The sequence below is a fragment of the Denticeps clupeoides genome, chromosome 10 (genome assembly GCF_900700375.1).
Source record: "Denticeps clupeoides chromosome 10, fDenClu1.1, whole genome shotgun sequence".
Classification (NCBI taxonomy): Eukaryota; Metazoa; Chordata; class Actinopteri; order Clupeiformes; family Denticipitidae; genus Denticeps; species Denticeps clupeoides.
Window position 1 is genome coordinate 1,341,266 of NC_041716.1, and position 24,701 is coordinate 1,365,966.

General features: G+C 49.8%; 2 protein-coding genes across 2 annotated transcripts; one reads left to right on the plus strand and one right to left on the minus strand.

Annotated features, from left to right (window-relative positions):
• Nucleotides 1-27: 27 nt before the first annotated feature.
• spryd3 (SPRY domain containing 3) lies at nucleotides 28-18,830 on the minus strand. The gene is made up of 11 exons (XM_028994149.1): nucleotides 18,725-18,830; nucleotides 18,162-18,325; nucleotides 17,835-17,910; nucleotides 15,734-15,858; nucleotides 15,518-15,653; nucleotides 14,418-14,606; nucleotides 9,822-9,971; nucleotides 6,996-7,053; nucleotides 5,353-5,472; nucleotides 2,041-2,177; nucleotides 28-1,148 (listed from the first exon to the last, which is right to left on the minus strand). Exons 2-11 carry the CDS (start codon nucleotides 18,287-18,289, stop codon nucleotides 1,014-1,016), a joined length of 1,254 nt encoding a protein of 417 aa, XP_028849982.1. The 5' UTR covers nucleotides 18,290-18,325; nucleotides 18,725-18,830; the 3' UTR covers nucleotides 28-1,013.
• Nucleotides 18,831-20,809: 1,979 nt separating this feature from the next.
• Nucleotides 20,810-23,779, plus strand: LOC114798364 (insulin-like growth factor-binding protein 3). Its single transcript, XM_028994013.1, has 4 exons — nucleotides 20,810-21,381; nucleotides 22,088-22,122; nucleotides 22,329-22,448; nucleotides 22,596-23,779. The coding sequence occupies exons 1-4, from the start codon at nucleotides 21,015-21,017 to the stop codon at nucleotides 22,707-22,709; spliced, it is 636 nt and encodes a 211-aa protein (XP_028849846.1). The 5' UTR covers nucleotides 20,810-21,014; the 3' UTR covers nucleotides 22,710-23,779.
• The last annotated feature ends 922 nt before the right edge of the window (nucleotides 23,780-24,701 follow it).

The following is a 24,701-nucleotide window of genomic DNA, read 5'->3' on the forward strand; positions in this document are numbered from 1 at the left end:
CATCAGACAGATTCAGCACGTGAATACTTCCATATAAACAACCATCTTTTATTGTCAAGTTTATATACAGATTATCAACATGTGCGATACCGATTAAGCTCAACGTTCCTGCCCCAGTCGAGAACCGTTCTTCAGCAGAAGTAAATTCAGTTTGCAGGGATAACGATGATTTAAACGCTTGCACCGCTTTCGTTTAACAGGGATACTGAAGTGCTACTTTCAGAATAATAATAATAAAAAAAGTAAAGTCACAAGTAAACTATTTAATAGTGATATGACTGTGGTGTGAGGCACTGTAGAGTTGATGTGGTTCCCTTTGTCAGGATATTACGGGGAGGAGCAAAATATAGAAACATTTGGCATTGATAGTCTCTTATTCTGAGAGATATATATAAATACAGCATAAACGGCAGAAAAAAAAGTGTAAGAAATACAGACGATAACCATTAAACCGTGAGCGAAGGACAGCTTGATGCGTGTGCAAAAATGGCTTTCAGTTCCGGTGGCTGATGGGCGTCGCCGGACGCCTTTAAAGTGCTTGTAGCAACAGTGAAGGTGAGGCATTTCTTCCTCCTCGTTGTTAAGTATTATTCATGTACAGTGAGGCATAATGTTTCTGTAATGATACACTAGTTGAAGTTTCAGTTCATCAATTGTGTGTGCGTTAAATAATTTTTTCTTCCTATATGTGATAAGATTGCAAATGTAGCGTAGCCATTACAAAACAAGCACTTGATGAAAGGGACATTCATAGTGTGACACAGCCATGATGGGTCAGGTGACACAGCACCGACCCATTTTACATGCATGTTTGTCTATTTATAAAAATATATGCCATATATACATTATTAGTTAAATGGTTATTCTCTTGGTCAAAAAAAGGAACTATTCATACTGGAAGCCCACGTGGCAAAGCTGTGCCTGATTGCTGCTTTTTTGGCTTGTTGCTCACAATACAAACCTGACAATATAAAAAAATTAAGACCGTTGAGAACGATGAACAGTGGAGGGTTTCAGCCACTCAGAGGGTGCAGGTCCACTTTGACCTTCTCGCCGCTACTCAGCATTCCCACCGTGGGGTAGAACCCTCCCAGCGGGACCACCACCTCCCGCCGACCGATGATCTTACCGTTGCGAGTGAAGAAGACCTGCATGGGCACAGGGGGGCGAGAGTGAGTCGGTTTCAGCAGAAAACACTTCCTTTTTTCTCTCTCTCTCTCTCTTTCTTTCTCACACACACGGTCTATATTGATAAATCTCCTGTATGTATGTGCAGCGCCAGGGGTCCATTCTCACACCCAAAACGTTTGTCGATAGTCCCTGATCCTGCACAGTTTGTCCCTGTCGAGCTGTGCCAAATGCACTCTGTGGTTCTTGGCAAATGACCGAGAACCTCAGACGAGAACAAACGAGTCCTGCAGCAATTAGAGCAGCCATAATGAAGACTAACTGATGTACCTGTCGAGAGGTGTGTGTTTTGTGTGTTTCCAAGCCCATGTTTCTGGCACTAGGCCTGCAAACTACAACAAGGTTCCCAGCCTCCATCTGGCAACAAAGTCAGTTCTTCTGCAACGGCAATTTACAAATCATAGGCAATTTGCGCATTATATTTCTCCAGAATTATGAATTTATCCATAAGGTCGTAATCCTGTCACCGTGTGCTGTGCTGCAGTGTATCTGTGAATGAAACAAAGCCCTCAAATGTATGTATAAATGTCTGCATAATTTTTGGAGACAGTAGTTGAAACGTTTTGTCTAGTGGTGTTTTAATTTACTTCCATTCCCGTCTTTGTGTTAATTTTAACACTCCCATACATCGATACTAGACACCAGCATATCGATAAAGGAAATATAATTTATTACCACACCGATTTCTCGTCCCACAACATAAAAAACAGAATATCAAGAAATGTAGTCAAATATTGATGGTATGAAAATATCCTGGCAGGGCACATGGCACCCCCTCTTATCAAGCTCATGCTTCACAATAGTGTGGTATGTATGAGAATCTGTGGAGAATCCGTGGAACGTTGGTCTTACCACGACCTTCCTGCCCTCGTGCTCCTGCTCTGCATCCTCGGCGTCCTCCTCCTCATCTTCGTCGTTCAAGTACAGGACGTTCTGGACTCGACCATGTTTAGGTCGGACCTCGAGGGCATCTGCGTCATCGGTGTCATCTGCAGACATCACATGCGACAGATCAGGGCCGTGATCTTAACACGCCTGCCACGATTCTCCGGGCCATTAAACAGAATTATTGATTTTTATACATTACTTCACATTATGTTTTAAATACATCAGTGCGATTAAAGCAAAGGCGCCGTTCACACGAGGCCGCATGTGAGCGCGGACTGAACAGCGACTGATTTTCAAGGCGTTCACATGGGCGTTTTGCGCTTCAACGCACAGCATCACGTGTTGAAAAGAGCGTCACGCAGCGTTGAGCGTTCAAAGCAGTGTCGCAGCGCATTGTGCAGCAAAAAAAAAAACCGTTGTGCTGTGTCGAGTGTTAAAAAAAAAAAAAAAAAAAAGCGGTGAAGCCACGACGAGTGCTAAAAAGAGCGGCGAAGCTGCGACGAGCGCTAAAAAGAGCGGCGAAGCTGCAACGAGCGTTACACAGAGCGGCGAAGCTGCGACGAGCGCTCCACAGAGCGGCGAAGCAGCGACGAGCGCTCCACAGAGCGGCGAAGCAGCGACGAGCGCTACACAGAGCAGCGAAGCTACGACGAAGCTGCAACGAGCGTTACACAGAGCGGCGAAGCTGCGACGAGCGCTGCGACGAGCGCTGCGACGAGCGCTGCGACGAGCGCTGCGACGAGTGCTGCGACGAGCGCTCCACAGAGCGGCGAAGCAGCGACGAGCGCTACACAGAGCAGCGAAGCTACGACGAAGCTGCAACGAGCACTACACAGAGCGGCAAATCTGCGCCGAACGCTCCACAGAGCGACGAAGCAGCGACGAGCGCTACACAGAGCAGCGAAGCTACGACGAAGCTGCAACGAGCACTACACAGAGCGGCAAATCTGCGCCGAACGCTCCACAGAGCGACGAAGCAGCGACGAGCTCTACACAGAGAGGCGAAGCTGCGACGAGCTCTACACAGAGAGGCGAAGCTGCGACGAGCACTACACAGAGCGGCAAAGCTGCGACGAAGCAGCGACGAGCGCTACACAGAGCAGCGAAGCTACGACAAAGCTGCAACGAGCACTACACAGAGCGGCAAATCTGCGCCGAACGCTCCACAGAGCGACGAAGCAGCGACGAGCTCTACACAGAGAGGCGAAGCTGCGACGAGCACTACACAGAGCGGCAAAGCTGCGACGAAGCAGCGACGAGCGCTACACAGAGCAGCGAAGCTACGACAAAGCTGCAACGAGCACTACACAGAGCGGCAAATCTGCGCCGAACGCTCCACAGAGCGACGAAGCAGCGACGAGCTCTACACAGAGCGGCAAAGCTGCGACGAAGCAGCGACAAGCGCTACACAGAGCGGCGAAGCCGCGACGAGCGCTACACAGAGCGGCGAAGCTGCGACGAAGCAGCGACGAGCGCTACACAGAGCGGCGAAGCTGCGACGAGCACTACACAGAGCGGCAAAGCTGCGACGAAGCAGCGACAAGCGCTACACAGAGCGGCGAAGCCGCGACGAGCGCTACACAGAGCGGCGAAGCTGCGACGAAGCAGCGACGAGCGCTACACAGAGCGGCGAAGCCGCGACGAGCGCTACACAGAGCGGCGAAGCAGCGACGAGCTCTACACAGAGAGGCGAAGCAGCGACGAGCGCTACACAGAGCGGCGAAGCCGCGACGAGCGCTACACAGAGCGGCGAAGCAGCGACGAGCGCTACACAGAGCGGCGAAGCTGCGACGAAGCAGCGACGAGCGCTACACAGAGCGGCGAAGCCGCGACGAGCGCTACACAGAGCGGCGAAGCAGCGACGAGCTCTACACAGAGCGGCGAAGCCGCGACGAGCGCTACACAGAGCGGCGAAGCCGCGACGAGCGCTACACAGAGCGGCGAAGCAGCGACGAGCGCTACACAGAGCGGCGAAGCCGCGACGAGCGCTACACAGAGCGGCGAAGCAGCGACGAGCTCTACACAGAGCGGCGAAGCCGCGACGAGCGCTACACAGAGCGGCGAAGCCGCGACGAGCGCTACACAGAGCGGCGAAGCTGCGACGAAGCAGCGACGAGCGCTACACAGAGCGGCGAAGCCGCGACGAGCGCTACACAGAGCGGCGAAGCAGCGACGAGCTCTACACAGAGCGGCGAAGCCGCGACGAGCGCTACACAGAGCGGCGAAGCCGCGACGAGCGCTACACAGAGCGGCGAAGCAGCGACGAGCGCTACACAGAGCGGCGAAGCCGCGACGAGCGCTACACAGAGCGGCGAAGCAGCGACGAGCTCTACACAGAGCGGCGAAGCCGCGACGAGCGCTACACAGAGCGGCGAAGCCGCGACGAGCGCTACACAGAGCGGCGAAGCCGCGACGAGCTCTACACAGAGCGGCGAAGCCGCGACGAGCGCTACACAGAGCGGCGAAGCAGCGACGAGCTCTACACAGAGAGGCGAAGCAGCGACGAGCGCTACACAGAGCGGCGAAGCCGCGACGAGCGCTACACAGAGCGGCGAAGCAGCGACGAGCGCTACACAGAGCGGCGAAGCCGCGACGAGCGCTACACAGAGCGGCGAAGCAGCGACGAGCTCTACACAGAGCGGCGAAGCCGCGACGAGCGCTACACAGAGCGGCGAAGCTGCGACGAAGCAGCGACGAGCGCTACACAGAGCGGCGAAGCCGCGACGAGCGCTACACAGAGCGGCGAAGCCGCGACGAGCGCTACACAGAGCGGCGAAGCCGCGACGAGCGCTACACAGAGCGGCGAAGCTGCGACGAGCACTGCGACGAACGCTCCAGAGCGGCGAAGGGCCGCACAGTGTTAAACGTAAAAAAACTGCGTTACTGCAGCGTCAAACGCTAAAAGTCGCGTCGCACAGCAAGGATTGTTAAAAACAGTGGCTCAAAGCGTGGAGCGTTAAACTGCGCCACACAGCGAGGAGCGTTAAAAACCGCATGGAACGTTAAACAGCATCAATCGATTGCGCGTACAAATGCGTCTGACAAATGCATTTTGAACGTCCGTGTGGACGAGTCCAAACTCCGACCCGGAGCGCCGCCGTACTCCGATCAGTCCACCACAGTCACTACCGGCACTACTTTTTAACTAGGAAAGCAACGTCATTATGATATAACCATGTCTGCATTGCAATGCATCGATTACGAGAGTCATTTAAACACCCCCATTACACAGGTGTCTGCGGACCCTCACTGAACCGAATCTGCTGGAAGTCTTACCTTCTCCATCTGGGATGTAGTCCCGTGGAAACATGATGCCGCAGCCCATAATGTCCCCTTCAAAACATCGAGGACCAAACGGATCTCCGACTCCACTTCCATGGAAGATCTTCCCATCATCTGCAAGAGACGAATTAACAGTGATAGTCTGTTTGGGAACAGATCGTTGAGGGCCCAGTCTTTGAAGGTATTTTTTTGAAAGCCGCCATGTTGTGAAAAGTCCTCACGGTAAATTATGGGATAGGTTGGATTCAACAGACAAATTCTTCTCGGCCAGGGAATAGATTCGAGTTGCTGATTTCCACTGACCCTTGACCGTTTAAAGTCAGGCGCCGCTGGGCAGCTGTAATAATGCAGAACACAATGGCGTGAACATGACCGAGAAGGGAGAAAAAAGAAAAGCGGTGCACCGGCGGGTAAATATTTGTGAAGTTGTCATGGGACCCGGCCTCCCGGCACAGGATCCTGTTTAAACAATCTCTATCAGGACCTGGGGAGGGACGATCATTACGGCCCCCATGCGGGCTCCTGTCACAACACCACGCGAACGCCGCCGCCAACACGCCCCCCTCCCGGCCAGCCAGGAAGTGGTCTAAAAATAGAGTCCGGTGTCGGGGTGGGGGACACTTTCTCTTCCTCGCTTCCTGCCTCTCCGTTTCTCGGGGACGTTCTCAGCAGAACGCGAGGGCTTGTCCTCAGACGCTTCTCAGAACTTCTCAGAAAAGAAGGGAGCAGACATCCCAATCAGGGCGGCGTTGCCGGTACCGCGGCAGCCGCTAAAACGGCGGGTTAGAAACGCCCGGAAAGCGTGCGGGTCTTGATGACCAATTCTGAGAAGCCGGGAAAGGGAGCGGCGACGAGGTGAGCGGGAATTAACCGGCGGGCCCGAGGACGGCCCACATCCCACCGCTCTCCTTTGATGAGCCACGCCCGCAGGCCGCGGCTGCAGCGCCGGCGTGATGATAAAAAGCTCGGACCGGGGGTGCCGGCTCGGCCGCCACCGGAGCGTGTTAAAGAAAAATAGCGGCGGCCTGCCCCCGAGCGATAACGCATCGGTCGCAGCGCACTCACATTTTTGTGGGTGAAATGACACGGAACCTTCTACAAATGCGGGGCCCGTCAGGAGAGGAGGTCCGGGAATGAGATTTCGGAGGAAGATTCGGCAACGTATGGGGAACGTGTTCTGCCCTTTGACCTAATGAAATTCAAACTAAAACACATCGCGCGTACATACGTACACCGACCGTTCTATCCTAATGAGCGAATGCGATTTAAAAATGCAGGAAGTCCTGCAGATGGAAACGCGGCTGCAGCGTGCCTCGTAGTGCCTCATCCGCGGCGAGGCCCGGAGAGGATGGCGAGAGGTCCCACCCGCCCGGAGCGCTGCCTGGTGCCTTATCGTCGCCGGGAAAGGCGGGGGGTGGTGCCCCCGAGGCGAGATTCTGTTTCATTCACACCCCGACAGCTCCTGATATCCGGTCGTCATCGTCACGCGACAGTGGAGCCGCATCTCAAAACACTCAACCACAGGCGGAATGCTGGCGGCATCATGCTGGAAATCCGACCTCTCTGTATACTTTTAAAAACTGTATTACTTCAGAACTACCACAACTATTTTAGTTTTGAAAGGAAGAGGTTCTGACCTGCATGGTAGGCCACCGAGCCACGACTCCAGCCAGGGTGACGGTTCTTGGGGTAGTCCTATAAAAAAAAAAAACATTTTCGTAAAAAAACAATTACGCCGCTGATGCTTCTGGCTGCCAGGGAGCCATTGCATAGCTGCAAAGGACGCGTCTTTTGTCTTTTGTGCGGGGGGGTAAGCTGTGCCAACACAAACTTCAGTCGGGACGGCACCGTGACTCAGACGTAATTAGCGCCGCCGTGTTTCTCTGCCTGCCTCTACCAACCCCTAATTCCATTAAAACCAAGACAAGTACAGCCCCGAAGGCACCAGAAAGGCCCGTTCCTGAGGGCGCGGCACGGCACGCGGCCCGACCATTACACGACCGCCACGACGGGGTCCGTGGAGAATGATGACACGTCCCCAGTCCACGCATCTCCAGAGAGACGCAGAGTTGGGCCAGGAACCGGGAGACGACCCCGTGAGAGCAGTCATCACACGGTGCACACAGTGAAATTTGTCCTCTGCATTTAACCGTCACCCTTGGTGAGCAGTGGGCAGCCATGACAGGCGCCCGGGGAGCAGCGTGTGGGGACGGTGCTTTCGCTCAGTGGCACCTCGGCAGATCGGGATTTGGGACAATGGCGTGATTCGGGACACACCGCTGGTCCCATGATCAGAAAACTGATCAGGTGATCACAAGACAAGGCCCATGACGTCATTTACTTGGGACACTTTCACACCTGGGGGCTTTGGGTGGCCTGAACCGACTTTGATTTGGATTTTGTGTGGACAGGAGAGGAAAACGACACGATGCTCAACACTCGCCGACTGATTTGGGCCAAAGCAAACACGCTAAGGTGCGAAAGCGAGTCTGTTGGGAACAATTCAAGTGATAAAGTGGCAGGAGTGAGGTCATGATAGCCATCTGTTTGCAGTCTGGGATCTCAGGGTTCGGTTTTTGGACCATTACTGCGCCTAACTGGCGAACAACGTTGACATTAACATATGCAGCAAGACAACGCCAGGGACATGCTGCACTGGATTCCTTGAAGTAGATCTAGACTAGATTAAGCTTGATTGACCGAAATGCCTCCTCTCACTTCTAACTTCGTTTTCCTTCAAGTGAGGAGACGGAGATTGTGCAGATTTTACGGTCTCCAAGAAACACAAACAGCAGCGCTTCCGTCCTATCGGCCGCTCGGGGGTCTTTATCTGCGCCGCAGCCTGCATTTCCAAACTCCGATAGCCATCTCCCTGCCCGCCAAACTACAAATATAGCGCAGCGGGATTGGTGCGGATGAGGGGGGCCCGGGCTCCTCCGCATCTCACACGAGGGTGGACGTCCGGGTCAGGAGTTCTCCACACCACCAACCCACTCTACCTTTGTCCTGCAGCCCAGCAACGGCCTCAAAGGGAAGCGTGGCTGCGGCCTTATCAGCAAGCAGGCGAGGGGAGGTGATAACAGCATCAGATTTGTTGTGCATACCTACGTACCGTACATCCCACTAGACCCACGCGTCTTCAGATCCTCGGTTTCCTCTGATTTCCTGTCAGAAGTCCGAGTCGAAGTAAAGAGAAGGTGACGAGAGACGGTCGCTCGTCCAGCTCCTGACATGAGGAGGCGACGAGGGAGACACCTCACATGACGTGGCCGCATTTTGCCTCCTCACTGCAGCTCTTCCTCACCAGACCTTCTAAAGCCAGGTCAATTTACAGCTGACCTGATGGCATTACACTAACTGTTCATTTACATTTACAGCATTTACCAGACGCCCTTATCCAGAGTGACGGGGACAGTCCCCTTCCTGGAGACACTCAGGGTTAAGTGTCTTGCTCAGGGACACGGTGGTAGTAAGTGGGGTCTGAACCTGGGTCTTCTGGTTCACAGGCGAGTGTGTTACCCACTAGGCTACTACCACCCACTGTTGATCACTGTTCTGGTGAGCTACCAGCATACTGGCCAGTGGTTTATGCCACAGGATTTTTCACTTTTCCCGCCCAAGAAGACTGAACGCTTAAATTAATTCGTTTTCAACTGAATTGTACAGGTTGTGGATTACATTAAATGTGGGAAACTGTTTAAAATTATTTATTGTGCACTTAATTTAAAACATTAAATAGCTTGATGCACATTCGAAATGAGCATTCTTCTATAGCGTAAACCCGTGAGCGCAGCTTGGTTCCCTGCACCATTTACTCTGCTGCTCAGTATGCGAGCGCCTGCATCAACTGAACTTCGTGCAAATCTGCAGAGATGAGGGACACAACGAGCCCCTCACCTTCAGGGGTCTGCAGGCGGCATGTCAAGTTCAGTAAATACTGCCCGAAAACAGGCACTGCAGTAAGCTTCATGCTGTACGAATCCACACGATAAAAAAACAACATGGAGGAGAGACAGAGCCATGAATTCCACAGGATACCAATGGATTTCAAGACATTTTACAGGATAAACTATGCATGTGTTTTCTTAAACGTATCCATATGGAAAGGCAGACCTCAGGGTCACTGAGACCTCACAGGATGAGAATTTGAGGAATTTAATAAATGCAGTGTGTGGAACAATCACTGAATACAATAATGTGAGTGCATAGTTGTAAGAAATACATTGAGGTAAACATTTATGTTTAAGGAACCCCAGGCATGCCAGAACCCACAGCTTTACAAAACGTGACCATGTACGGGTTGCATTTTTTGGAATTATGAACAAGAGACCCTCAAGGATGATAGAGCCTCCAGAACCAGACCCGGACCAGACCACAGTTTGGGCCAGAACAGCGTGTTCGAACGCCGTGCCACGACAATTCTCCCCAACCCTATACACTAAACCCCGGTGAAGGACACTTACCCGCCGTGCCAGTCCGAGTGCAATATAGCACCTCTCACCAGCATCCACTATTTCCACCTCAAAGTAATGGCTCCGCGTGCTGAGCGGCTGCCGCGCCTGGGCCAGACCCACATCCATGATGCTCTTGCCCTTTCCTATGTACTCCAGAAGCTGTGGAGAGAGAAGCCATGGGTAAAACTCTCCAGACGGAACATTGGTGGCGAGGGTTTGAGGGGTTACTTAACAATACATTGTTTGTTCTAGTAAACATCATCTCGATTTACCTAAAAAAAAAAAAAAAAAAAAAAGATCTCCCAGATTAGGAATCAAAAAATTTATTCTAAAGATAATCTAAACTTTTCCATCAACAACCAATGCATGTATGAGTATCTGCCAGTGCGGTACGCCATGACTGACTCTCCTTTTCACAGAAAAACTAAAACAGAAGCAGAAGAGTCTGTGCACAGACAGGTATGTCTGTTGGTGGGGGCGATATATCGAATATAATCGAATATCCTCAATGTGACCATCGAGTGTAAATCTTAACGTTGTTCTTAAACAGGCCACGGGTACGTCACTATCGTCCCCTCGTCCAGAAAACTCAACAACGGAGAGAAGAGAATCTGCGGAGATGAGGGAACAGACATTCATTAGAGATGGTGGACGAGTTGGTTCAGAATAAAAACTTTACACTTTGCATCTGCAATGACGGCTCGAATTTAGCATTTATACAGTGATTTAAAGGAAATTTCATGGTGTCGAGATAGAGATTGTGCGTTGTGATATTATTTTTTAGATCATATTGCCCAGCCCTACCTCATGCATGCTTCCTGGTTTGCACATAACACTTATTCCGGTGTTTTTTGACCCTCAGAATGGTCTTAGTTCCCATCAACTGCACTGCATCCACACTCTTGGTATATTCAGTCCTGCCAGCGCTTACGTAGCTTTGAGGACATGAACAAAATGCGGAATGTGTTAGGTGGGTAAGAAATAGATCATCCAAGTATAAAATCAGATTCTGTTTGCACTGATGTGGCATTGTTCTCTCAGTACGTCACACTGGCCAATGAGAACGAACTCAAAAGTATCTACAAGCAAACTGAGCAAGCACGTCTTAAGGGCAATGCTAGGTCTGATGACGTGGGTCATCTCCACCCACTCATCCTTAGCACACACCCTCAGCACCGTTTAAATTCCGCTTCCTTCCTTCATGCCTCCCGCTTGTTCTCCTGACCTTGTAACATGCCGCTTTCATTGCCTCAGACGTTCTAGGTCAGTTAACCAGGACCCCAGTTGCTTGGGCAACGGAACATTTCCTTGACGCAGTTCGCCATTTCCGGGTGTGCCTGTTTATTCCTGAACTCCGCGGCCTGTCAAGACAGCGGAATGGTGGGTAATTGAAACGGACATACCACAAGGCCCTCTAAACTCGAAGACTTTCAAGTCAAAAGGACAAGTGGCACAACAATCATCTTTCCCCCCTCCCCCCCCCGGAAAATTCAACCGTGAGACCTCAAGAAGGTCAGGGAGAGAGTCTCATTCTTAGTAATTGCTTGAAAGACGTCTTGTGTACTGGTATGAGATGAAAGGCATGTTTTGCATTCCTCAAAAGGCCAGACTTGGTCCAAGCGGCTGAAGACGAGTGTGGCGTGTATCTACAGTTTGGACGACGTGCATTCATATTTCTTATGCCGCATTCTTGGAGATGACGAAAAGGCGTATTCCCTCAAATTGGTTTTCACGTGTTCTTCAACATCGGTTTGACCGCACAATGAGGTGGACGTTCCTGACGTTCCGGTTGAGATTGGAGGACCTACCTGGGTTCACACCGATAGATCCAAACAGTTCCCTGAGCGACACGCATCAATGAGAGCACTGACAGGTTTAACCGCGTCTTTGGCCAGATGATCTCAGTACCAGGGTGTGGAGGGTGCTGAGGTGTTTGAAGGGGGGGGTGGCACCGGTCGGGTGTTTTGTTGACTGCTGCCCGAGCAACAGATGAAACACAGAGAACAGGTCTCTGTAGAAGTCCTGAAAATTAGGGGCATCTTGAAAAGCTGGAACATGTCTTCAAGCCAGAGCGAGCTGCTCTTTATGCACGGTAATGGGGTGGCAGTACCCTGGTGGGTAACACGCTCACCTATGAACCAGAAGATCCAGGTTCAAACCCCACTTACTACCATTGTGTCCCTGAGGATGACACTTAACCTTGAGTGTCTCCAGGGTGGGGCTGTCCCTATAACAACTGATTGGCAACTCTACAAATTTGACTCATGCACGATCAAGGTTCTTGTCCTAGTGCATCTCCTGGCAATGCTACCGTTGTTTTACGGCAAATTCAGCATAGTTTCGTTACGAATCTGATCTCTCATATAAAACCACGTGGATTATCTAGAGCTGAAGCAAGTGAAATGTCAAGTGAATCTAGCGAAAATGGTGCGTGTATTTAGGCTTGGGGAAACGAGTTAGTAAAAAACCTCATTGTCAGTAACTCAAGACCTGTCCGAATGAGAGCTCACTAGAATATGTAAAGAATGGAGAGCAGAGGACAGATAATTCTCTGCACAATGACAGTTTTTCAGGACCAATAGGATTCCAGAAACAGCCGGACGGGAGACACGCATCAACCTAACATCCTGAAGGCAGTGGTTTCCAGATATGAAATGGGTCATTGTCAGGCTCGGCCTACGCATCAGACGTCTGATCACTCCAGATGTGCCAACCTGAGTAAACCTCCTATCATCACCCTAAAAAGCTGGTTGCTTTGGTTGGAGAACCAGGGCCTGATCCAACAGGTCCCCTCATCAGTCATTTGAACAGCGTAGCTTTTCATCACCTTTTAATAGAACCAAATTTGTCATTACGACGAGAATGTTGGTGTAACTATAATTATGCTCCCATGCCAACGTGCTGCCATACCCGTCCATGGACATAGAAAAGATCAGACAAGCACGTGTTGCTTTTTAATTATGTAATCATGTTCTAACAGTGAGTAATGCTGTGTCATCACAAATCAAGCCACAATAACGTTTTTTTTTTTTTGTAATCGAATGTTTATGGTATTAGTGCTACACTGATCAGCCACAACATGAAAAACCACAAGTCAAAAAAAAAAAAAAATCATCATCCCAGTCATCAAACAGGAAAAATTGTGATTCTCAAATCCTCCTGGATGTGGACAATTATGAATAGATTCCTAAAACGTAGAAAAAATTTTAAAAATCCGACTGCAGATGAGTTGAGGGGTGACAACCGTATGGGCAAAAAAAAAATTACCATATTTTGATATAACTGATGTTTCATTTCTTTGGAAACACATATCTTATGTTTCATTCAAAAACATATATATAAGCAAAGGCGCCTTTTTTACAACAAATGCTACTGAGAGCTAACTGTTAAGACATTTGTTTTATTTTTGTCTAATAACTTCAAAATTAAGAATTAATTCAACTTTGCCCCAAATTATGGTTCTAACCCCTGGAAATATTCATAAGTTTAAAAATGGCCAGAAATGCCGCGGGTGCCCCATAAAGCTCTAGACTCTACGCTGTGAACAGGAATTGCGCGTGAGGAGTGAACTGGGACAAAAAGAAGAGTTCAGTCATTTTCAGAGCATGAAAATCATGTAATTCCTAATGTTTTGAATATCTCGTGGCAGGAATCTATACCGCGAATCACCTGGCAAGGTGAACAGGGCGGTGGGCATCCTGCAGGGCAGGTGGACGATGGCACGAGCGCTTCATCCGCGGCGTGGCATAAACCGGCCGGGCGAAACTGTTATTAACACCGCCGAGAAGATAACGGTCTCGCACCGGTCTCTTTCGGCCAAGGCGAGAGCGCGATCCGCCGCGTTCATGCAGCTCTTCGGACGTTTCATTTGCAATTTCAATGAAAAAAAAAAAAAAAAAAAAAAGCAATAATGCAGAAAGCCAAACTAGGGGGTGCGGTTTAGAACATTGAGAGGGGGGGACCGTTAAATGTTCCGGAACGGCTCTGCGGCGGTGGTGTGGAAAAAAAAAAAAAAAAAGACGACCCCGCAATGCAGCTGTGTACGTGTAAAAAGAACAAATCGCATACAAATGCATGAATTACGCAGGCGTGCCTGTCGCGAGGACAACGTAAACCAGCGGAGGCACGTCCGTCAGAAAACCATAATGACCACCCGTAATCTGCACAAACACAGAAATGACGCCGCCGGGTGCAAACACACGGCCAGGTTCAAGTCAGAAAAGTCTCTCGTACGGTATTTTGGGGGCAATTTTTTTTTTCTTATCTACGTTGACGCAGGCGTTGCTTCTGAAAATATGGCCCTTAATGGACTGAAGAGGAAAATCTGAGGCCTGGAAATTCCACAAAACGACGGCTTCCACTGTTAAAGTTGGCCAAACTCGTAAACAGAAAAACCTGCTGCAGAGCCGATCATCTGGACCGCGGCTCCATTCCTCCCGTCTCGACGTGAAAAGTTATTAAAAGGCCACGCTTGTCCCAACCTGCCGTTATCCGCCTCGGCATCTTAAACTACCACGTCGGCCCCATCGGGAAAATGCCGGTCGAGCTTTCTCCTTATCACAACCCCCCCCCCAACAACTGGCTGATCCATGGGGCGTGGCTTACCGTTCCACTGACGCGGACGTCATACAGCCGCGCCCACTCGTCCTCGTGGCTGTCCACCATCATCACGCTGTCCTCCTCCTCCAGCCCCCACTCAGCCTGCAGGTCCAGTCGAACCTCCTCACCCAGCGAGTGCATCCCGATCGCCGGGAACAGCCCCTCCGGCGTCAGCTGAACCACAACGGTGCCCACCTGAGCACCAACGGCCTGATTAGTGTAAGGCAGGCTAATAATTTCTTTATATTATTCGCCGTAAGCACCGGTTTGCTGGACCACTGAGTGAAGTCAGTAACGTCACCTGGCAGTAGGACGGATTTATCAGGGAGCAAGGTCAATGTAAGTATTTGAGCGACGTGCCATGGCTGTCTTAAATTTTAGTTTTAGTCTTTAAAGTATTAGCCCATCACCCTGAGTGAGCAGTGGGCGGCCATGACAGGCGCCCGGGGAGCAGTGTGTGGGGACGGTGCTTTGCTCAGTGGCACCTTGGCAGATCGGGATTCGAACCGGCAACCTTCTGATAACGGGGCCGCTTCCTTAACCGCTAGGCCACCACTGCCCGAGTTTTTTTTGCATCAAGCAGTCATTTCAGTTTTTAATCCATACTAATTTTAGTCTAGTCAGTTATCTAATCTTAGTCATAATCATATGGTTTTGTTACATCATGAATATTCGCTGACGAAGATATTTATAGGGTGGTAGTGGCCTAGTGGGTTAGACACTCGCCTATGAACCAGAAGACCCAGGTTCAAATCCCACTTACTACCATTGTGTCCCTGAGCAAGACACTTAACCCTAAATTGCTCCAGGGGGACTGTCCCTGTAACTACTGATTGTAAGTCGCTCTGGATAAGGGAGTCTGATAAATGATGTAAATGTAAATGTAAATTTAGATATTTACTAAAACAACACTAGCCACAGCACGTCCAAAACAGCAGGTCCTCTGGTATGTTCCAGTTCTACGGTGTTTAGGATCTACCAAATGCTCTTTAGCAGCCATAGGCACACTAATGCATGAAGGCCAGCCTGTGATGCTGGTTGCGATAGAAAGGTCAGTGTCCACCTTCGAACGCCGTCACCGGGCTCAGTCCACGGCTGGCACCCACCTCTTTACTGTTCTTCGTGAAAAACACCGTCGCCAGTCCCGATTCGAAAGAGTCGGCGTAAATCCCGCAGCCAATCCGGTCCCCGCGGCTGCATTTCGGGCCAAACTGCTGCCCCACCGGGTTCCCGTTGTAGAGCCTGCCAACGCACAACGGGGCCGCAATAAAACAAAGTCCCCGTGGACAGTGGATTACAGGCGACTCTCGTCCCCGACTTACTTGCCGTCATCAGCATGATAGGCTATGGAGTGTGGCAGCCACCCCGGCTGGTGGTCCAGTTTGTAATACTGCGGCACGAGGCCCACTGCGATGGTCCCTCTGACTCCAGTGTCCACTATTGTCACCTGAAGGAACGAGAAACAAGATATTACCGGGCGACAGCAAACGTTTCGCGCTTTTATTAAAAGGCTGATGTCGTGCAGCCCCGGAGGCAGGAAACCGCAATAACGGGGAGGTTTCAGTGATAAAAAGGCAGAGCGGGCGCCCGGGCCACACGCGTCACGAGTAAAATACGAAGGTGACGACGGAGAGGGCCAACAACGGCTGACCAGTCCCGAACTCCGACACCAGCCGAGGAGCAGTTCACACGTCCAGGAGTGAAGCACTTCCTCCTTCATGCGGGAAATGGAACGTTTCTTCAAACACAATTATATATATGTGGGAAGGATATGAATTTAATAAATGTCACTATAAATTGTCACCAATATTCACATTACATTTACAGTATTTACCAGACGCCCTTATCCAGAGCGACTTACAATCAGTAGTTACAGGGACAGTCCCCCCCTGGAGACACTCAGGGTTAAGTGTCCTGCTCGGGGACACGATGGTAGTAAGTGGGGTTTGAACCTGGGTCTTCTGGTCCTTAGGTCCCTAGTTCTTACCCCTTGATGTCAACATATACAGAATTTGCTAAATATAGAAACACAATGCGAGTGCAGGTATTTTCTAGGATTCTGTTAAAAGCAGCAAAACGGAAAATCCTTAACGTCGAACCTCCGTGTACTTGTTACGTGAAGATATCAACATTACGGAAAAAAGCCCAGGGTTCTCCAACGCGCATTACGGCAATCATATCCGGGCTGCCGCCCACATCTGTCCGCCCCGTTCGTTTTTTTTTTAATAAAGCGCATCGTGGCGTTAACAGCATGGGCAACATCTCGGAGTAAGTTCTTCACACGCGACTCGTTTTATTTGATGAACTACGAAGGGGGGGGGAGAGAGAGAGCAAAACGGCGCCGCCGAGTGTGTTAGCAGTTAAAAAGGCTGCGAGGAATGGAGATGTCAGCCGACGATGGATGACGGGAGGCGGCAGAGGCGGCCTGAAATGAGACGGATTGGACGGCCCCCGATGCCGAGGCGCTGGGGGAGACGAAACGCAAACCTGGCGTAATGAGGAAACATGAGGACAGCGCTGACGCATACAGCGCCGAGCACATGACCTTTATTGGAGCGATTTGGAGGAGTCTCTTGAAACGTGCGTCACCATTGGGACGGCTGCGTCACATGAAATAAGCGGCAGCGCTTTATTGATCAGGCAAAATCCCATGGCTGCAAATGTCAGACAGATTTACTTCGGGATCTGAGATTTTCCATCAGCCGGCAAAACCGAACCGAGTCTTATAGGAATGTTAAGCCTAAAATGTCCAGACACGTACAGCCAGCAGCTAATTAAGCTAATTTCACTCATGACTAACATAATCGTTCGTTGTTTTTTCGACGCCGTTTACCAGCATTCAAAATTCAGCTTCAGCCTGTGTGCAAATTTTATTTTATTTTTTTTATTCTCATTGAATCCAATTTAGTCGCCTGGCAGGACATGTACGCTGTTGCAGGGTCCGGGGCATTATGCGTATAGGGGTCTTTAATCAACAACCCGTCAGTTTCCTGGCCCACAGTCGCCGAAGGGCAACGTTCATAAAAGCCGCTCAACCCAGGCTCGGCCCCATTTCTGCCCCCATGCCTATAAATTTTAGTCCATTTGCCCTCACCCAAACCGCAATTTATGACACAATCCCTAAAGGCTTTCCTGCATTAAATAACCACGGCAGGACAGTCACAGACCAGGCACCCCACAGCTGATTCTACCAAAGGCAAAACGCATGATATATGTCAGAAGAGCATATTCCAGAAGCCTGCTGCAGAGGCAGTGGAACGTGCACCACAGATTTTTAAAAAAGCCCCTCTCTACTAGCATAGAGCATAACTGCTGAAGGTATTTTCAGAACATTTTGGTCAAATGTCAACTGTCATTCTCTATTGGCATGGAACATTTGCTCAATCAGGGGGCATTTTTTTCGCACAAAAACACGGCGCTCACCTCAAAGTAGCGATTTCCCTTGGACAGCGGCCTTGGGGCCACATAGCAGCCAACTTCGTCCGAGTTTCCCTGGTAACTGAAGAATCATAAACATATGAGAAAAAAAGAAAGACCATCACCTTGGACCTTTTAATTTTTCCAGAGCACGCAGTCACCAACTTCCCATTATAATTGTTTCAGTGAGTGAGGTTGAGGGAGTCGGTGTCGTTTGGGAGACTCTCGCCATAAAGAACACGATGGAAAGCCATTCGGCACATATTTCGCTATGGAACCCGATGAAGGGTCACAAGGTCATCGTCGCAGAGGCCTGGGTGGGCCACGCCTTACCTGAGCGAGTCTCCGTCTTTCAGCATGCGCTTGTATCGCTCCTGAAAGCGCACCGCTCGCACCTCCCGGATCTCCCGGATCCTCCGGCGCCAGTTGAGGAACCTGTAGTGTAGGTTGATGTCATCCATCTCAGCAGCTCAGAGATGCGGTCTGGGTGGCAAAGCCTGACCGTACAGAAACACACATATACACGTCTACTTAGAAAAATATAATTCATCAAAAAAAAAAAAAAAAAAAAAGAGTCTTTTTATATATAGTATTTTCAGGTGCAGATTATACAATAATCAGGTCAAAACAACACAAATCATTATAACCGGATGAACAGCGCTGAATCACGTCATGTACAGGGTTCAGGCAGCGAGAGGAACTGTTGTTCTGCACTTCAGCTGGCGAGTGACGAATACTTGGGTTATACTTTAAAAATCAAGGCTTCACTTCGCTTCCTTAGCGGCGATGCTAATTACCAAACCAGGCAGCCAGCTAGCAATAAAGCCGCGGTCCCGGCGTCTTTCACCTCTAACGGAACGCAAAACCGACGTCCACAATCGCTTGGCACGTCTTACCGTGGGACCAACAGAACGTTAAAACATTTTAAAGGGCACTTTCATCCACTTCTCACATTGGGCTCCACTGGTTGTAAAACTTCAATAGAATATCAACGGCGCTTCCTGGTGACGTCACACCGCGCCCGTAGGCAAGCCACCAATAGGCGGGCCAGGCAAGGTGACTGACGGGCTTTACTACCACTCAAACGCGAGGATGATGTTCCGATGGGGCGGGGCATAGCTCAAATCTCGAGTGCGCATGAGCAGATACATGTGAAGAGCCGTGGTTTTGGAAATCATGGTTTCGTTTGAAGAGTCTTCCGTGAGCTCAGAAACGTTATCTTAATTAAAGTGGAACTGACCGGCTAACACCCGACCTTCTCTTTGCTCCGAAGTCGTTGAATCCCACGTTTGTATTACAATGTCCATACTGCAAACGATATTATATTATGCTGTACTGGATTTACATTTATGGCATTTACCAGAGCGCCTTACAGTCAGTAGTGACAGGGACAGTCCCCCCCTGGAGACACTCAGGGTTAAATTTCTTGCTCAGGGACACGATGGTAGTAAGTGGGCTTTGAACCGGTGACTTTGTGGGCTGCTGGTTCATAGGCGAGCGTGTTACGTACTAGGCTTCTACCACCCCTTTTTTCAACAGCTTTTCACCTAACATGGAAGTACAGGCCTAAAACCAGTCAAAGAATGATGTGGGGTAAACTCTAATTATCACTAATTATCTTATATATAATATCTAGGTACAGTACGGAATACACTACAATGTGTGAGTAGGTTGAAATGAACGTGGGAGAAATCCGTCATTGTGGCACCTGTGAAGCACGATCAGAGTATTTGTGATTGTCCATGGGTTGGGTGAGGAAATGTAAATTAATTGAGAAGGATGAGGAGAAGAGAAGAGAAGAGAAAGAGAGATATTTCCCAACCGCACTGCACCAGCCTGGCGTCCCTTCTTGAACTTTATCGGTGACGGGAAAACAAGACATCGACTGCTTCTCGGGTTCATTCGCAAGACGAATCACCCGACAGCCAAGGACATCCAGAGCTACAGAACGTGATTTGGTTCATCTCAGCTGCACAGAATAATGTCTGTTACCCCAACATGTCTTCCTTTCCAAGAATGGGCTGAATGTGATTACACTTTAAAATGGGAATTTCTTCATACCAGCTCTGAGAGCATAATGCCGCTGCTTCGGCAGAAAGTAAAAAGGCCGTCATCCTCATGTGACTAGAGGAACCTCTGTAATGTAAAGTAATGCATGAAAAAACAGCCTCTCTTGGCACTCTGTAAATATTGGTATGAATATGATATAATATGATATAAGTCTGCGCAGGACTTCAGGAAGTGGCCCCTGAGCAAAGTTCTGAATGGCCGAATGAAGTGATGATTGCATTATTATGCTGTTGGCATCGCTCGTGCTCGTGAACCTTCCAGGAACAACAGCAGCGCATTGTCTCACTGTGTTGGATTCCGAATAAATATGCAGACATTCAAAGGTGGAAAATCTCACCTCCAGCCCACCCACGTCCACTCATCTTAATGAGGGGACACATATGGCAGCCCGGGTTTTGTAGGGTGAAAGGTAAAGGACCTAAAGAGCCCCAAGGCACCTAAAGAGTTCAATTACATTCCACTGATTTCCCACGATTCATTATTCCGAATATTCAGGAAGTTGCAACAAAAAGCCTTGTTTGTGTGCTGGCATCCTGCTTCCGAACATACACCTTTATGGTTCATTGTGAAGGCAGCTCTCACAGTGAAGGTGTCTTACGACTTCTTTTTAGGTCAACGGCACACCAGCGGAGGACGTAGCCGCGAGTCACTCTCATTTATCGTAACCATGGCAAACATTTGCACGTACATCCACTTACGTGCCTCTCACCGGGATGAATGTGGCTGGCAGAAATGGCTCTCTCCAGATGCGCTGATGAGGAAGGGGGGGAGGCAGAAGGAGAGCTTGATTATTTCTAAAAGGGAAAATAATCTGTGTCTCTCTCGCCCTCCCGCTCTCTCTCCCGCTCTCTCTCCCTCTCTCTCTGAGTCCCAGCCCCTGAAGGTGTCATAACTGAGCTCTCTCCCTCTCGCTCGCTATCACCGCCTTTCAGATCTTTAAAAGCTGCAGCTTGCCGTTCCCCTCTCATTCTCGGCTCGTGTCCTCGGCCGCCGTGGGGGCAAGTGCTGAAGAAGGGAGGAAGACGAAAGAGTTCACCAGAGAAGAAATTACACCCCTTCCACAAATAGCATCAAGCTTCTTTTTTTACTTCTTTTGCCGGGGGAGGCAGAGCGAGGATGGAAAACCCGAGAACAGGTTGCAAGATGCCTCTCCTCTCCAACTTGATGGCCGTCGTCCTGTTGCTGATCACCCAGTGCGGAACCCGGACTACGGCCGGCCGCCTTGGCCCCCACAAGCTCTGCTCCTCCTGCAAGGAGTCCCCGGGGGCCGGCCGGGCCTCCCGGGACCACGCGGGGACGGTCAGCAGCACCGCCGTCCTGGCCCAGGGGGAGCCCTGCGGGGTGTACACCCTGAGTTGTGCCAAGGGGCTGCGCTGCATGCCGCCGGCGGGGGAGCACAGCCCCCTTCAGGCGCTGCTGCAGGGCAGAGGCTTCTGCGTCAAGAACGGCAGGTTCAATCCCACCGAGAAGCCCCACCCCCCAGGTAAGACCTTGGCCCCTCTCCGTCCCTCCGTCGCCTCGTTTCTTCCCCCTTCCTTTTCATTCTCAGCAGAAGGCATCTGAGGCATGTTCGTGCTGCAGAGGAAGAATGCCAGCGCTAATCTGCTTCCACTACCACAATAAATGGCACAGGAATGTCATACCGGCTGCAGAAATGTGCCGGCAATGCGGTGTGCTGCAGTGGCTGTAAATGTTCTAGGGAGTAGAATAGACAGAACCACACAGAGGCACCTTCCCCTCTGTGACGTTAAATTCAAATGTGACACACGTACCGTAAAGAGATGCTCTGTCACCGACTTGTGCCGTTATGGTTAATATCGGTGTAAGTATACATATATATATGTGCGTGTGTGTATACTCACACACACATTCACATACATACATATATATGTGTGTGCATGTGTGTAAATATGAAAAAAGTGTACGGAAATCACAGAGAAGATGAGATGCGTGAAGAAGTGTGTGTGGACCGTATTGGACGACCACACAGGTTATGAATGTGCTGCTCCATGAGCGCCCCCTGTTGGCCCAGCGGAGCCGCTGTAATCTGTAGAGTTCCTGCATGTCCTTGATCAGTCGGTGGCCATAAAATGTTCTCCTGATATGCCATCTAGTATGCCGTCTTCTGTTCAAGACGCACGCCGCATGTATGTGTTTGAAGGCACTGACCACACTGATGTGCTCTGCAGGTCCGCATCCACCACACAGCGGAGAAACAGACAAAGTGAGTATTTCTGGGATCTGAGGTCAAGAGGTGACATTAGGGTCATACAAAACCACCAAATTCAGGTTCCACAAATGCATGGAAGTTTTTTATTAGGATATTTTGGGGCTCTTGTGACCTAACTTGACCCGGATTATGTGAACGCATATGAACAGAACCTGGAATTTTCCTCTTAATGCCTTGTGTCCCGCGTTCCTTTCTACCAGGCTCCGTGCCGCAAGCTGCTAAATTCTATGCTGCGAGGCCTGGAGTTGACAATCTTCCAGTCCAACCGTGACATCTACATCCCCAACTGTGACACGCGTGGCTACTACAGGAAAAAGCAGGTGACTGCGGGCTTTTATACGTGTCACATGTGTGTGTGAGACAGGTTTAGGTTAATGCCCTACCATAGGAACGCGCGTGTGCATGCGCATTGTGGAAGAATAATGTCAGCAGAGTGGCTTATCTGTCACCTCCGCCTGTCTCCGCAGTGCCGGTCCTCCATGGGCATGCAGCGCGGCCACTGCTGGTGCGTGGATGAGCTGGGCAACGCCCTGCCTGCACGTGCCAGGGAGGATGGCACTTTACCGTGCGACGGCGAGTGAGTGGGGGGGCCGTCCTCTGCGACGTTCCGAGCCCGGCGAGGACAACGAAAGAGGGGGGCGGGGGAAGAGGAGGGAGAGGGGATGGCTTTATGCTGCCTGGCCAGGAGACACCAGTGAGAAGCACTCGGCATGGAAAAAAGATCCGCCCAAATCCATCAGCTGCACCAGAAGGATGCCACCGCACGTCACTGTCATCATAGCTCATGGTCTTTATCTATTACGTCTCCAAATGTGCATTTTAACCTTGATCTCTGCTGTACCGTGGATGGTCCCTTTTAGTTAAAAAAAAAAAAAAAAAACTATGTCTCCTCGCTATCTCTCCCCCTACCCAGTGATACACTGAGCAACGTGCAGAATTTATAAAAGAAAATGTCTTTTCATTTAATTTATTCTGAAGAATTCCATATTTCCATGCAGACCTGTATCTCTTTAGCATGTAATTAAGATGCAGAAAAGCTATTACTTGTATGATTTGGGATGCATCCTGTTTTACCTTCATTTTGTCTGTTACTTTGACATTATGATTGCAAAATGCTTAGTGGATTGTACATATGTGTATGTTTTTGTGTTTTTTTTTGTTGTTGTTGGTTTGGTAGATGGTGTGGCAAATTGTGCTTTTGGCTGTTATCCTTTCTGAGAAGTTGTGGCATATTTTTATACTCTCAAATATAACGTTTTATACATATAAATATATAAATGGTGAATTTATTTAAGGATATACAGTGCCATGTATTTTTATATTGTTGATTTTTTTGTTGTCAGGACAGAAGCTATTTTAATTCCTGTAATAAACTGCATTAAGCCTTAACGGCACCTTTAAATGAACCAAAAAAACAAAGAAAGAAAGAAAAAAAACACACACACACAGATACTAAGCTGCTGTACATTTGTCTTTCTCTCTCCATGTTCTGTGGTTTCACTTCTGTTCTTTTGTTCACTATTTATGTTGACCATCTCAATGTATTATTATTTTATTCCGTTACTGTCCTCAGCCAGTCTCACTCCTCAATAGAGCAAGTGCACAAATGATTCATTAATAAAGTGGAACACAAATGCATATATTAATAGAACTATGAAGTGTGCAGTGCGTTTTTTTATTGCAACTATGGCTCTTAAAATTATATATTTTGAATATCTCTGGTAAGTAAGCTATTATTCACTAATCTGCAAACTACTACATGAATAATTTCTTACAATATTAAATCTAAAATGTATTTTTGTGGTATTAAAGATATAATAGGGGAGGTCTTTAGAAAAGCATAGTGTCACGGGTGGGCTGGACATGGCGATAAAGGAGGACGCATTCGCACGATTTCACGCGACAGGGGTTTAATACGAACTACACGAGACAAGGGAACATGAACATGCACAATGACCCGACGGCGAACAGACACAAACAGGATAGTTATATACAATTATATAAATATACACCAGGTGAACACGATCAGGGAACATTGCACAAGACGAACATGAAACTCCGGTCCGGACTCCGGATCCGGAGGCAACCCCTGTCGGTCCGGATCATGACAGTACTACCCCCTCAAAGGCACTACCACCTGGGAGTGCCCACAAAACGGTCCATGAAAGGGGGGAGAAGTCCATAAGGACGAGTGGCGGCTGTCCTGCACCGGCGGCGTCAGGCCCGGGCCAAAGCACGGCTCGTCCGTGGGGGACCGGCATCCTGTCCGCCGTCCGCAGGCACCGTCACTCCGGTCAGTCTCCGGTATGCCCCGCTGGGAAGTTCGCCGCCTCCCTCGTCTCGGTTAACGCCGGGAGCACCTGAACTGCGCGACCGGTCTCCTCGACCCCACGGTAGCTTTCGTAGGCCATCGAGGTCCGGTCGCACAGATTCGCCGGTACTCCCCGCCTCTGGAATCGCCAGGGTGAACATGGACCGCGTGACAGATCCTCTCGACCCCAAGGTAGCTTTCGTAGGCCGCCGAGAGTCTGTCACGCTTGGGGAAACTTCAAAAGCATGGACTGGATCTTGGG

Excerpts from the sequence above, each read along its gene's own strand:
- spryd3 (XM_028994149.1), bottom strand. The coding sequence starts at position 18,289 with ATGGATGACATCAACCTACACTACAGGTTCCTCAACTGGCGCCGGAGG. Across the intron at positions 9,972-14,417 it reads ACGTCCGCGTCAGTGGAACG|CTTCTGGAGTACATAGGAAA; the intron begins GTAAGCCACGCC and ends CTCTCTCCACAG. Across the intron at positions 2,178-5,352 it reads CTACATCCCAGATGGAGAAG|ATGACACCGATGACGCAGAT; the intron begins GTAAGACTTCCA and ends TGATGTCTGCAG.
- LOC114798364 (XM_028994013.1), top strand. The coding sequence starts at position 21,015 with ATGGAAAACCCGAGAACAGGTTGCAAGATGCCTCTCCTCTCCAACTTG. Across the intron at positions 21,382-22,087 it reads CGAGAAGCCCCACCCCCCAG|GTCCGCATCCACCACACAGC; the intron begins GTAAGACCTTGG and ends TGTGCTCTGCAG. Across the intron at positions 22,449-22,595 it reads GCTACTACAGGAAAAAGCAG|TGCCGGTCCTCCATGGGCAT; the intron begins GTGACTGCGGGC and ends CTGTCTCCGCAG.